This window comes from Diceros bicornis, chromosome 34, assembly GCF_020826845.1.
Source record: "Diceros bicornis minor isolate mBicDic1 chromosome 34, mDicBic1.mat.cur, whole genome shotgun sequence".
Lineage (NCBI taxonomy): Eukaryota > Metazoa > Chordata > Mammalia > Perissodactyla > Rhinocerotidae > Diceros > Diceros bicornis.
Window position 1 is genome coordinate 32,008,707 of NC_080773.1, and position 14,965 is coordinate 32,023,671.

Below are 14,965 nucleotides of genomic sequence, written 5' to 3' on the forward strand. Positions count from 1 at the left end.
CGGACAAGGCTGAGCAGATGGACAAAGACACAGAACCTGGCAGAACAGACAGACCCACAGGATGTGGGCAACTGGGGGCTTTCCCATCAGTGGGCTTGGAGGAAGGGGAACAGCTCCTGCCCAGGCTCCAGAGGGCACCTGCTTCCCTGCAGACAATTGAGACCTGATCCGAGGTGTCACCTGGTCCCCAAGCTTGTGCCCACCAGGCGTGACCTCCTTCCTGGGGAGAGACGGTGGGGGCCCAGTTTCCAATCCTGAGTCACCCTCATCGGCCACCTACAAGCTGGGTGTGCCCGAGAGAACACCACTTCCCTTCTCAGAACTTCCATATATGGGAATTTCTTTCTTTCCTTCAGCCAGTCATTCAGCAAATGTATGTTGTTCTGTGTCCTGGACAGCCATCTGTGAATCAGACAGATATAGTCACAGCACTGGTAGAGGTCAGATTATCAGAAGACAGACTTTCGGTAACTAATTTCACTGTTAATTACCTATTCAAAAAGAGAAATACACGAAAATATGAAAACGTGTAACAGGAGGGAAATATGAGCTGTATGTCACAAAACATGAAACCTGAGACCCGTCCTTACAGGGATTTCCTTAAGAACTGATCATGCGCTCAACCTCACTAATCATCAGGGAAATGCAAATCAACACCACACTGAGATATCACTCACATTTCTTAGGATGGCAATTCTTAAAAACAAAACAAACAAACAAAAAAAACAGACAACAAGAGTGGGCGAGGATGCGGAAAAACTGGAACTCTTGTACATTGCTGGTGGGAATGCAAAATGGTGCAGCCACTGTGGAAAACAGTATGTAGGTTCCTCAAAGTATTAAAAATAGAACTACCGTGAAATCCAGTAATCCCGCTCCTGGGCACTGATCCACGAGGATTGAATCAATCCCTCTGAGATCCCTCTGAGTTCAGAGGGAAATTAGCACTCTTGTGTTCATTCATTGCAACATCATTCACCAGAGCCAAGATGTGGAAACAACATAAATGCCCATCAACAGAGGAATGGATAAAGAAAATGTGGAAACTATATACAGTCGGTTATCAATCAGCCTCAAAAAGAAGGAAATCCTGCCATTGGCGACAACATGGATGAACCTGGGGGACATTATGCAAAGTGAAATAAGCCAGACACAGAAAGACAAAGATTCCACAATAAATTTAAAAAACAAAAAAGAACTGACGTTGGTGTCAGATTACTAGTTGAGATGGCAGACCGAGTCTATGTTCAGAGCCCCCTTAGCTCAAACACAGAGAAGTTCTGGATACAAAGTTTGTGAAGGAGGTGGTCCTTCACAAACGTGGATGGTTTGGAAAGAGAGGGACAAATAAGAGGGCTGCAAGTGGACGAGAAACGCGCAGGGGTGACCAGCGGCTAAGGCCAAGTAGCTGCTGCTGTTCTGGGACCAGCTAAGGGTCACTTGTCCTGAGATGACGTGTCTGTGCAGAGGGAATACCTTCTCAGAGCAGAGAAAGGGCCCTGAGGTCGCCATGTGCGCCTGAAGTCTGTCCACGGTGGGGATGGAATGGCTTAACCCCTGATGCAGAGTCATGTCCACAGTTGAGCTCTTTTCTTCTGGTGGGGGAAAAAATTGAGTCCATCTATGGTACACATTATCCCCAAATACCTACTCTTATTTTCATCAGTAAGAAATGGATGGTTTGTTTTTTTAATGTGGTAAAATTCACGTAAAATTTACCGTTTTAAGGTTTACAATCCAGTGGCATTTAGTGTATCCACCATGTTGTATAACTGTCACCTTTATCTAGTTCCAAAACATTTTAATCAACCCAAAAGGAAACCCTAAACCCATTAAGCAATCACACTCCATTCCTCCCACCCCCATGCCCTTGGCAACCACTAATATTATTTCTGCCTTTATGGATTTACCTGTTCTGGACACTTCATGTAAATGAAACCATACAATATGTGACCTTTTGTGGTCTGGCATCTTTTACTTAGCATACTGTTTTTGAGGTTCATCCATGTTGTAGTATGCATGAGTACTTCATTCCTTTTCATGGCTGAATAATATTCCATTGCATGTATATATCACATTATGATTGTCCATTAATCCACCAATGGACATTTGGGCTGTTCCCACCTTTTGGCTACTGTGAATGGTACTGCTATGCAGATACGTGTACGTGTATTTGTTTCAGTGCCTGTTTTCAATCATTGGGTATATATCTAGAATATATGAAGAACTCTCACAACTTAACAACATAAAGACAAACAACCCAATTAAAAATGGGCATAGGGCTTGAATAAATATTTCTCCAAAGAAGATACACAAATGGCCAACAAGCACATGAAAAGAAGCTCAACACCATCGTCATTAAGGAACACAAATCAAAATCACAATGATACCCCACTTCACATCCACCAGGATGGTTATCATTCAAAAAATAACAAGTGCTGGGGAGTATGAACAAATTTGAACCCTCGTACATTGCTGATGGAAATGCAAAAGTTTCAGCTACTGCAGAAAACACTTGGGTGGTTCCTCAAAAAGTTAAAGAATTACCATATTTTACCCAATAATTTGACTCCTAAGTATATATCCAAAATGATAAACTTCTAATAGCGCCTCTACATGCTTTGAGAAACTATAAACGACTCTCTCCTTTTATTGTTCAAGCCTCACACAGAAAGAGAATAAGTATCGCCACTATTCATATAAAAATTAACAACAAACACAGATTAAACTGTCACAGATTGGGTGCAGAACCTGGTTCCCCCGGTTTCTATCAGGATCTGTCCATCAGAAGGCACAGAGACTCCCTCTTCATCCAGGTGATGCCCCTCTTCCTCCAGAGACCCTGACGCTGGGTACTCGTCCCAGGTAGTCACACAGCCTGGCTCAGCCTGGAGGATAGGCGTGGGAAGCGCTCCCAGAAGAGAATTAGATGGAATATCAAGGGATCCTTCACAGCCTGGATTGTTCTGGACGTATCACTATCTTCCCACAGTGGCTGCTCCCCCTCCCAGCTCCACTACTGCAGTAAGCAGGGCAACTTCCCGAATATGCCCACACCCTAGTCCCTGGAATGTGTAAATGTGTTACATGACCTACAAGAGGAACATTGTAAAAAGAATTGAGTACAAACTTTAAGAAAGGGCGATTATCCTAGATTATCTGTGTGGGCCCAACCTAGTTACAGGAGCCCTTAAAAGCAGAGAACTTTCTCTGTCTGGAGGAGAAGAGATCTCACAGACAAATTCAAAGAATAAGAAGGACTCAACCCACCATCGCTGGCTTTGAAGATGAAGTAGGACACAAGGCGGGAAGTGCAAGCAGGTTCTAGAAGCAGGAACGACCCCCAGTGAACAGACAACAAGGAGACAGGGACCTCAGTGCCACCACTGCAAGTAGCTCCATTCAGCCAACACCAGGAATGAGCTGGAGATATATTTTTCCCATGGCCTCCAGAAAAGAGCCCAGATGTCCGGTACCCTGATTACAGCCACATGGGATGCAGAGCAGGGGGTCCAGTGGCCTCCCTGACTTCTGACCTACAGAATTGTGAGATAATAGATGTGTGTTACTCTGAGCTGCCATATTGGTGATAATTTGCTCAAGCAGTAATAGAAACTAACACAACCAGCGGACAGTCGTTGTGTTAATCCAAGAGGTCGAGCCTGGAATGTCTGGAGAAAGAACGCACCTGACAGGCCTTGGCCCTCCCGCCAAGAAACAGCCTTGAAAGAGAGTTCTCTGTGAGACATCTGCTCCTTTCCACCCACAGACACAGAGAATGTCCATGTGTGGACAGTGTCCCTGAGTTCTTGGGTCATTCTGAGCCGGGCACCCTGGATTCTGGGCAGATTCTACCCTCTCTGCTGTGGCACAGAGTCCCCTTGAGGCATCCTGAGTCCAGAGACAATGCCTGGGCATGTGGAGAGGGGCCTCTTCCCAGATTTGATGGCTGTTCCTCTTCTTCCAGAAGGTTCACCGAGATGGAGAAACACAATTAGAGCCGGGGTGGTGATGCTGCCTCACCCTGGCCTCAGCTGTGTAGACAGATGATTTGCAATGTGCATGCATGTGGCGGGTGTGCCCTCTTGTGCTCCTGCCATCATCACAATGAGGACAACATGTGCCCACTGGCTCGATGACCCAAAGAGGGAGAGTGACACGTAGTGGATCTAGAGTCAAGCCTAGCCAAGTAAAGCCTGGAGCGGCTCCAATAGTGGTGATTGAGAATCCGTGGTCACTGCCTTCTGTCACTGAGTGTGGTGAAATCTGTTACACAGACTTATCACAACAACAGCTGACTGATACACTTAAAAATGATAGCGGTCAGGGAGGACTAGGTCTACCAGATATTAGTACAGAATAGACAGCCTTTTCTCACAAACCCGTTTGGTTCAGGCACACAAATAGAACGGCCAACCTAAGAAGTGAACCCAACTACTTATGGGAATTTAGTGCGTTGTGAAAGTGGCATCATAAATCATTGCAAAAAAAAAATGATGCATTTTTTAAAACAAATGGTTTGTTGACAAACGAATTGGATTTAGCCTTCATGTTGTGTACTGAAAAAGGAACAGCTAATTAAGAAGTGTCAAATGAAACTATGTACATACTAGAACAAAATGTTGGAGAAGTTGTTTATAACCTAGGAAAGGGAAAAGACTTTCTAAACCATAATACAGCACCCTGAGTAAATTTGATTTGCTTTTTTTAAAGATGAAAAACTTTGCAATGCAAAAATAAAAACCCATAAGCCAATTTGGGAAACAAAGACAAAGAGAGTTTACGTGTGTGTGTATATATATATATATATATATATATATATATATAGAGAGAGAGAGAGAGAGAGAGAGAGAGAGAGAAAGAAAGAGAGAAAGAACATATATATATTACATAAGAGTTAATATATATACATTTATATGTCTGCATATATATATATATTACAAAAATGGGTTACTTACGTGAAGGGTTAATTTATTCAATATAATAAGTTGGAAAAGAATAATAGTGGGAAAAATCCTATTGTCTCTTAAAATAATGGGCACAAGACATGAGCGGATAAACAAAATGTAGTGTATCCATACCATGGAATATTATTTGGCAACAAAAAGGAAGGAAGTATTGATCTATGGTGGCACAGGAATGAACCTTGAAAACATGATGCTAAGTGATAGGAGCCAGTAGCAAGAGACCATATGTGTGATTCCATTCATATGAAATGTCAAGAATATGCAAATCTATAGAGAGAGAAAGATTAGTGGTTGCCTAAGACTGAGGTGAAGGGGGAAACAGGAATGACTGCCAATGGTTATGGGGTTTCCTTTTAGGGTGATGAAAATGTCCAAAAATTGACTGTGATGATAGCTACACAACTCATAAATATACTTTTAAAAACCCCATTGAATTGTAAGCTTTGAACTGGGTGAATTGCATGGTGTGTGAATTATGCCTCAATAAAGCTGTTACCAAAAGCAAAATATGAAGAAAATAGAAAGATATTAACTGAAATTTCACATCCAGTATATACAGGTGATGTGTAATCATGTACACAGATGCTCAGTTCATTCATAACAAGAGAACTTCAAGTGACAGGTGCACTGAGAAATTGCTTCTTTTCTATCAGACTGGGACATTTCTGAAACTTGACCACAAATACCACCAGGAAGAACATGGGGAAACAGTCACTTGCCCTCCACGAGGCTGAGGAGGTTGAAAAATGGCATGACACATATTTCATAAAAGCCACTACATTATGTAGTCAGTAAGACTTTGGCAGAGCAATCTTCTCTCTAGGAATCTGTCTCGGGGACGTATCATGGCAAATGGAGCAACAATTGTGCAATGTGTGTCATCAACATCTGTTTGTAAAAACCAAAGAAAGGAAAGTATTTGGGGGCATCTGGGGGACAAAGCAGCCATCAACGTAACAAATAGGATGTACATGAGCCACTGAATGACTTACAAAAGATATGGTGCTGTGGACTACATGACAGCCCCACAAAGATCCCAGGTCCTAACGTCCAGAGTCTGCGAATAATTTACTAACGGGCAAAAAAGACTCGGCAGATGTGATTGAATTAAGAACTTTGAGATGGAGAGATTTCCTTGGATTCTCCAAGTGAACGATAATGTAAGCACAAGGGTCCTTGAAAGTGGAAGAGGGAGGCAGGAGGGGAGGGTCAGAGAAGAGACGTGATGATGGAAACAGGGTCAGCGAGATGTGGCATGAGGACTTGGCCCCCTCTTGCTGGCTTTGAAGAGGGAGGAAGGGCCCTGAGCTGAGGAATGTGCATGGACTGTAGATGCTGGAAAAGGCAAGGGAATGGATTCACCCCTGGAGCCTCCGGAAAAGAACACAGCCCTACTGACACCTTGAATTTAGCCCAATGGGACTCGTGTCAGACTTCCAAGTTATAGACTGTAGGACCATAAGTGTGTTGTTTTCAGCACTAAGTTTGTGGTAATTTGTTATAGGAGCAATAGAGAACTAGAAACATGGAAAGCAAGATACAGAACAGTATATGTTGCATGCAAACTTCTTTCTAAGAAAGTAGCTAAATAAGATCATGCATATGGTTACTTATTTTTCACACATTATTTTTTCATTCTGAAAGCCAGAAACAAAGTTATTTCTAATGTGTTGGGGCATAGGGTGAAGGGGATAGGATGAAGTGGATCATCTCTGAATGTACCACTTTATGTAGTTTCATCTTTTGAAAGCTATAACTATTCTACTTACTCCAAAACACATAACTAAATTACAAAGGATGGGAAAAGCACACCCTAACTTGAATATAAACAACTAAAAATGAAGATAAGCTTATGTCCAATTAACAACACAGCCACAGGGTAAAGCAAAAAAATAAAAGTCACTATGTTAATTTATAAGAATTGGGGTTTTAAATATAAGAGATACAAGTATAATATTAAAAGGTAATAAACTCTGTAATGTTACATTAGGGTTGGAAACATCTGTGTGAATTTACACTTTGCATCCTCCCTGAATATTAAGTGATCCACAAGGAACAAAATCCTAGTAGTCTGGAATTCATATAGCCCCTAGATTTTGTTTTCTAAATATTGTTACCCACTAAAAGGGACCTAAGAACTCTTGGAGAAAAATTGGATCCCTGGTCCAGGGCAGGAGGAACACAAGATAATCCTGGGACTGCATTTTAATCTAGAAAGCAAGATAGAGCCCAAATAATGAACGGGGTCATCTCAAAAGGCAAAGCAGGAAGCTGAGTCTTCCATGGCCAAGTTTGGGAAGTAGAGTACCAAAAACTACAATGAGGACACTCCCTACTCCAAGTAGGATGCAGGGGAGGTCCCTGCAGGCAGCCCTCCTGCTGAGAGAACCGCCATCCCTCCCTGAGACTGACACAGAGTCATATGAGCAGAAGGAGGCTTGGGCACAATTCCTGAGAGAAGAAGCCCCGAGTCAAAGCAAAGTGACCCTCCCCTCACCTTTCACTTGTCTGTGCTGAGAAAAGGGAAGGGGACAAGGGAGAACCATCCTGCTCAGCCCTGCCTCACACAGAAGATGCAGCGAGAGTGAGGCAACTCGTCCTTTATCCTGCATCCCGGGCACACTGGGCTCCAAGCACTGGGTACAAACCACCCTCCACGGCAATGCCTTAAAGACGAAGCCCGGTCCTCCAGACCCTGGGGCTGAATGTGTGCCAGGCTGGGCTTCAGGACACTGGTGGTCAGAGGTTTGGGGTGAAATGTCAGGGGGTGAGGTCAGAGAACTTACAAGGAAAGGTGTGCACCAGAGTCAGTTTCCAGAAGCTTGGGGGCCTCCTGAGACCAAGAGTGTCAGACGCCAGATGTATGAGATTCCCCGTTCCGCTGAAACAAATTAGGACAAACATGGAGGCTCACAACCACACAGATTTATTGTCTTACAGCTCTGGAGGTCAGAAGTCTGAAACGGGTGTGCCGTGATATCTCACTGTGGTTTTGACTTGCATTCCTTCCCTGAACTTTTGATCCAAGACAGTGGAGACACGAGGAGATGACAGATCAAGGAGGGCAGAGACAACTCTAGGAAGAGGAGAAATGGGATGTGTGGAGGCCCAGGGCAGGTGCAGTGTGGGGCCTCCCTGGGTAAGGCAGCAGACAGGTGTCAGTGAGAGCCAGGGCCTTGAGGGACAAGTTCCTGGTCCCCAAGGAGGAGCTGGGAATGTGGGGCTCCAGGAAGAGGAGGGGGTGGCACATCCCAACGTGGAGGAGTCTGCTCAGATGTGGAAGGGAGGTCCACATGCTGATATCACCAAAGGGAGAGGAGGAAACACTGAGGAAATGAGCTTCACGGAGCCTCTGAGATGGACAGGAGAAGAAGGAAAAGAAAGAGGGAGGGAGAGGCTGGAGGGACATGGAACCTGTGTTAGAACCAGGGGAGAAGGGAGATCTAGGATGCAGTGGGGCTGAGGCCATGATTGTGAGCTCAGATATGGAGGCAAACCCTCAGAGACGGGAGACTGACCACCACAGGAGAGGCTGGGATGACCACCACAGGAGAGGCTGGGATGACCACCACAGGAGAGGCTGGGATGTGTCACCACTGCACCCCATGTGCTCCCAAGAACGGGGTCTGGGTCCTTCAGGACAGCCTCTCTCAGGTGCACTGCAGAGCCCACAGCCCATGGCGGGCACTGGGTCTCCTTGGGCTCCTGTGTGAGCCTCAGAGCTCTAGGGGATGTCCCTCCTGGATCCTGGGGGTCTAATCTCTCTGGTGGGCTCCCTCCTGTATCCATCCCTGTGGTCCATGTTGGAACCTGTGCTGACTGTGCCAAGCTTCTGCCAGAATCACCACCAGGATCAGCAAGATCACACCGGCCAGCCCCATGCGGACAGAGTTCACCACCATGTAATTCGAGGAGGTGGCGGCTGTAAGAAGAAGGACAGGGGCGTCACTGACAGGGGGACAAGACCTATCCCAGCCCAGGACCACTGGGACAGGAGGTCCTTCCCTACTTGTTCCAGGACATGTCCCTGCCCAGCACGTCCCCTGGGCACACTCCCAGGTGACTTACCTGTCTGGGAACCCGCTTCTGTGGGCGGCGGGCTGACTTCACCAGGGGCTTCTAGGAGTCGGAAAGGGCTGATGAATGTCTGGAGCAGCCTCTTCCCCTTCTCAGCTGACCTCGCAACCTGAGCCCTCCCGAGACCCTCCCTTCACTGGGAATACCCAGACCTCTGCCTCCCCTGATCCCTTCTCTCCCTCCTCCACCCCAAGATCCCTGGTCCACACCCCCAGGTCACACAACCAGTCAACAAGAGGACCCGAGAGCAGGGCACAGCTGGGAAGTTCACACCTGCCTTTGATCAAACCTGCTCAGGGGTCTGGGGGAGTCTCCCCACTCTTGGTTCTCACACCCTCAGAGGGAACAGGCCTTCTGTTGAAGGAGGATGCAAGGAGATTTCACTATCCAGTGAGCGTCCACCGCACCCAGTGTGAGCAGCAGGACCCCTGCCCCCTCGGTGCAGGGGCCAGAGGCCGGGACCCCTGGCTTGCCCACTGCCCTAACATGCTCCCAGCCCTGAGCTGGCTGACCTGGCTCTGGGTGAGGGGCTGGGACTTGCAGGGACCCTGAGCTCCGGACAGGAGGGTGGAGCTGCCTCTGCTCCACCCCCCTCACCCCAGCGCCCGCGTTTCCTGGTTCACTCGTGCTTTCCCATTCCCTCCACTCGTAGCTTCAGATACCAGCATCTGAGCATCTTGGGAGAGGACAAGGGAATGGGATGAAGTCAGCATGGCCCTTTGTGTTTCCATCCCTAAGAGAGGAAGGGTGATTCTGCTCGCCCTTCCCTTGGCCACCCTCTTCCTTCCCAACCAGAGCGTTCAGTGAAAGAGACCCTGGGAGCTTATGGGGTTGAAGTGGGGTCCCATGGTGTGATCTACAGTTCCAGTGGGTCCCTGGGAGCCGACCTCCCGTAGGGGAGGTGATTGTCAGAACTCCAGGATCTGGAGGTCCTGCTGAGACCTCAGTGGGCAGGCACATGGGGAAGTCACCTCCCTCTGTGGTCATAGCTGTGAGCCTCACAGACACTGATAAAGCCGAGATAGGACCAGGGTCACTATATACATGGGGGCAGGGAGGAAGGAGAATGGGAGGAGCTGTGAAAGGCCTCACACTGGGCTCTCCTCCTTCTGGAAGTTTCCATGCAAATACCAGAGGGAGAAGATGAGATAGGAGTACACTCAGACAAATGGGCGAACTGAAGTCCAGACAGTGGGGCCACTAAACTCCTGTCACAGTAACAGGAGGGCAGAGTGACAGTCAGAGAGACAGGGTGTGGACTCAGCCTGGTTGCTGTCAGGAGACACTCCCCCACGCTGAGGCAACATCCCCTTAAAGGGCACATGATACATGATCCATATCCCCTTACGGGTGCATGCAGAATATACTTATATCTTTGTGGACTTTATAGAGTTTATCATTTTTTAAAACCACACCTACATATCTATATCAATGCATAGATACAGACACACACACTTTTCCTCAGTACTGTCTCTCTGTCACTGTCACTCTCTCTGGGTCTCTCCCCAGAAGGCCCCTTCCTCCAGGGATCCTCACATCCTGTGTGGCCCAGGACAGACGTGATGCTCTGAGCTGGGAGGACACAGCGGGGCCCCAGTGCACAGAGAATGTCATCTCTGCCCCACTAAAACCCAGTGCCGCCTGCAAGCAGGAAGGGTGAGGGACCACCCACAGCCCACTCCCCAGCAGAGCCCCTAGGAATGGACGCCCCAGGCCAGGTCTGCTACTCCCCAGCTGAGGAGGGGGCTCAGTATGGGGGACTGAAGTCTCCAGGGCTCCTGTGAACAGGGCAGGAGAACGGCTGAGGCTGAGCTCCTCGGTCTGTCCACCCAGCCTGGACCCTCACCTCCTGCTGCGCCTACCCACCTGGCCTAGTTCTCTCCACCTCTCAACTGTAGATGAGGCTCTACACTCTCCGGAAGGGGGACAGGGAGAGGAGGGGGCACAGGGAGGGCACTCTCTCTGCTTCTACTCATCTGAGAGCTGGATAACCCTCTCCAAATTAGCACAGAGATTCTGGTCCCTGCTCCGTGGACAAACAGGGTGGGCGGGAGCCACCTCACCTGGCCACAGCCTTGCGGGTCCAGGAGGCTTACCCCACCTAGCGGGGCCACTGTGCCACCCATAGTTCCCTCAGGTCAGTGGGGGTCCACAGGATCAGGATAAACTAGGTGGATACCCCCAGGCCTGGATGATGGGGCCACCCCTGGACACTGTGCATCTGAGCCATGGGATGTCTGAGTCACAGAAGAACAAAGAGAAGGGAGAGAGAAGACACTCAATTTTAAAGGAAGAATGCCCCTCTCCTTTCCCTCCATCCTCCCTCCCTGAAGGGGGACAAGCCTATTCTCTGGACCCTGAGTCTAGGACATCATGGGGGCTGAGCACACAGAGGCCTGGACAGCCCTATCCCAAGGGTTCCCTAAGGCACCGTCCAGCCCAGGTCAGGTCCCCCTGGACCATGTGACCTGCCCAATGGAAGGTGGACCACACCACAGGGGAAGCATTGCCTAGGGCCCCACGGATTCTGGCCAGGTGGAGAGGATGATTTAACACCACCCTGAGAGAAAAGACAGACATTTCCTTGAAGGGGGTCTGCCCAAAACCCAATCTCTGGAAGCCCACTCCCCACATTGCCCAGCAGGGCCAGATCCCTGCCCATCCCGATGCTGAGGCCGAGTGTCCAGGCCATCGTGGTGTCCAGATGGGACCAGGGCTCCAGGGACCTGAACCAGGTGTGAAGGCAGAGGGACATGTGTGCAAAGGACGAGAGGGAGTCAGAGGGCTTGGGGGTCAGCAGGAGGGTAGGGGAGCCTGTGGACAGAGGACACAGCTGGGGATGTGGGGACAAACCTGAGGGCAGAGCAGAGACATCCTCCTCTGTCACCTTCAGCTCCAGGACCTCACTGCACTCAGACCAGGTGGACCTTTTAAAATAGCGGCAGCAATAACCCCTGGCAGTGTCATCACTCACTGCAGTGATGTGGAATCTGGCTTCTGTCTCATGTGGCCCAAGTTGGGACACGTTTCGCTGATCCCTGTAGGATTTTCTATCCTTCTCCAGGCGGAATGTCTCAGCCGCAGCAGGGCCCTGGCATATGATGGTCACAGGCCACGCCCCAGGGATCACAGAGCCTGATTTAGCAGAGATAGAGGGTCTGGGCAGGGCCCCTGGAGGGATGAGAGACAAGAGCAGGATCTCAGAGTCTGTTATGAGGAAATAGACTATCCCTCCAGGGGGGATATGATGCAGAGACTGCCGTTGCCCCCACAACACCTGCTCTCTACATCCTCATTTGAATCAGAGCATCACTTATAGCTGGGCACAGTGCCTCATGGAACAATAGATGACACTCGGTAACCCCAAGATCTGTGCTGTACAGCTGTGTGACCACGTCTGTGCCAATGAGATGGAAGGAGCCTTTTTGGTGAGAGTCTCAGGAAGGCAGCTTAAATGGTGGCAATTAAGCCTGTGGGCCCTTTTCTTATTTCAGCCTTTCTTCAACATCCAGTGTGCAAACATATGTGATGGCTGGAGCTCTAGCAGCTGTCTTGTACCAAGAGGTGACTTTAGTGCTGGTGGCCGTGAACTAAAATTGTGGATCAGATAGAAAGAGCCTACATCCCTGGAGACATGATGGGACTAACACATGACCTCTGGCCAAACTCCACAGAGACCGCATTTCTGCGAGAGAGAAATAAACTGCCAGCCACGATGCTCTCTATTGTAGGCAGCAGTTGGAAGACAAGGTGGAGTGATGAGACAGACTTGATGCCAGATAGACCTGTGATAAGTGTCCTCTAGTATAAGGAAAGCACATAAGAAGGAGGCCCTACCTCATCTGGAGGGTCAGGGGAGACTTTTCCCTGGGAGAGATGCCTGAGCTGAGATCTGGGAGACAAGTAGGAATTCTCTCAGCTGAGCAGATAAGGGGAGGCCGGGGTGTTGGAGGTGGAGAATTCAGCCTGTGAGAAGGTCATGAGGGCAGGGTGAGTCTGGTTGTTTGAGAAACTGAAAGAAAATGAGGGGCCGGCCCCGTGGCTTGGCAGTTAAGTGCGCGCGCTCCGCTACTGGCGGCCCGGGTTCGGATCCCGGGTGTGCACCGACGCACTGCTTCTCTGGCCATGCTGAGGCCGTGTCCCACATACAGCAACTAGAAGGATGTGCAACTATGATGTACAACTATTTACTGGGGCTTTGGGGAGAAAAAAAATGAGGAGGATTGGCAATGGATGTTAGCTCAGAGCCGGTCTTCCTCAGCAAAAAGAGGAGGATTAGCACGGATGTTAGCTCAGGGCTGATCTTCCTTACAAAAAAAAAAAAAGAAAGAAAATGGAAGTGTCTGGTGTCGAGAGAGTCAGAGCAGGGCAGGATGCCACTAGAGATAGACAGGGCCAGAGGAAACACTTTGATGAGGGATCTGATGTGAGCTGGACTCAACTATTGAAGGGTTTAAGCTGGGAAGTAACATCATCAGATGTGTGTTTTCTAAATCCACCTGCAGGGAGAGAATGGACAGGCAGAGCTGGCATGAAGGAGGGTGGGCAGCATCCCCTGAAGGCCCAGTAGCTGCCGTGGAGGTGAGAGACGAGAGAACCTCAGACCGGGGGAGACGGTGCCTAGCGGGAGATGTGGGCGGACGTGAGAACACGCAGGGTGAAATCCACAGGATCCTGTGACAGAGTCAGTATGGGGTGAGCTGAGGAGGAACCAAGGATGACGATGTGTGATCTGATCCTGGAGAAGACTGAGGAGGGATATTCATCTGTGTAACTCAGGGTTTGGATCCCTCCCAGAGTCAACTCGACTCCTGTCCAGAGCTGCCCTTGGGGTGAAGGGGGTCAGGAATCCTGTGGAAATGACTCACCCTCCCGTGTGAGGATCACCTGGTCCAGGCAGAGCCCTGGAAGGGAAGCCCCAGTGAGAACAATGCCCACCACCTGGTTTCCTAGCCTCGGGGATGAAGGACAGTCTGACGCAGGAAAAGACTTACCACAGTGATCTCCAAACCCTTAAGCAACATTAGCTTCAGTCAGAGGGCTCCCTCCCACTATAGCTGGTTCCAGACAAGTTCCCAGGGACTCCCAACCAGACGCTCCCTCTGGCCTTTCTTGTGTCTGACTTGTCCCAATCCCAATGTCTGGGACATGTTGAAGCCCTGGTCCCTCTGCAGTTGACTTGGTCCCAGGTGACAGGAATGGTCAGGGCCTGCAGGGGTGACTCTCCTCCCCAGGGCCCAGCAGTCCTGGCCTAGAGGCTGGACTGAGGCAGGGACTAGACCCCCACAGAGTCTCCAACCCTCTCTCCCTGGAGTCCTCCCACTGCATTCCCGACTCACCAAGGCCCAGGAGGAAGGTGAGATTGGGGGACATGGCCAGCCTCTCACTGTCTGCTCTGTCCTTGTCCTGGAGCTGGGAGGACTGGGCTCTGCAGGTCAGGAGGTGTGCAGGACGGGCTCTCAGAGGCCACGTTATGAAGCTTGTGTCTGTGGTCTCACAGGAAGGGAGGTGGTTGGCTCCCAGACCCAACTCTAGCTTCCTCTATTTGGGTCCAGAGAGGCCTTGGTTTCCGGAGGGCATTTCTATTGAGAGATTTCATAACTAGCCTGACCCCATGTCCAGATGAATCCCACATAGCATTAACTCAGTCAGAGATAGATAGACAGATGATAAAGATAGACATATAGGTAGACACATAGATATGTAGACAGAAAGTAGATAGATAGATAGATAGATAGACAGACAGATACAGATTAGATACATACATACATATAGATAGATACTTGGATAGATACATAGATATGTAAATAGATACATAGATACTTGAATAGACACATAGATACATAGATAGATGCATAGATACATAGACAGATGCTAGATAGGTAGAGAGACACATAGATAGACAGATAGATACATACATA

The 14,965-nt window shown here is 49.0% G+C and overlaps 1 protein-coding gene across 1 annotated transcript; it reads right to left on the minus strand.

The window, feature by feature from the left end:
- Positions 1-8,535: 8,535 nt before the first annotated feature.
- On the minus strand, positions 8,536-14,516 carry LOC131397391 (leukocyte-associated immunoglobulin-like receptor 2). Its single transcript, XM_058530230.1, has 5 exons — positions 14,384-14,516; positions 13,913-13,948; positions 11,898-12,215; positions 9,036-9,086; positions 8,536-8,889 (listed from the first exon to the last, which is right to left on the minus strand). The coding sequence occupies exons 1-5, from the start codon at positions 14,415-14,417 to the stop codon at positions 8,723-8,725; spliced, it is 606 nt and encodes a 201-aa protein (XP_058386213.1). The 5' UTR covers positions 14,418-14,516; the 3' UTR covers positions 8,536-8,722.
- Between the last annotated feature and the right edge of the window lie 449 nt (positions 14,517-14,965).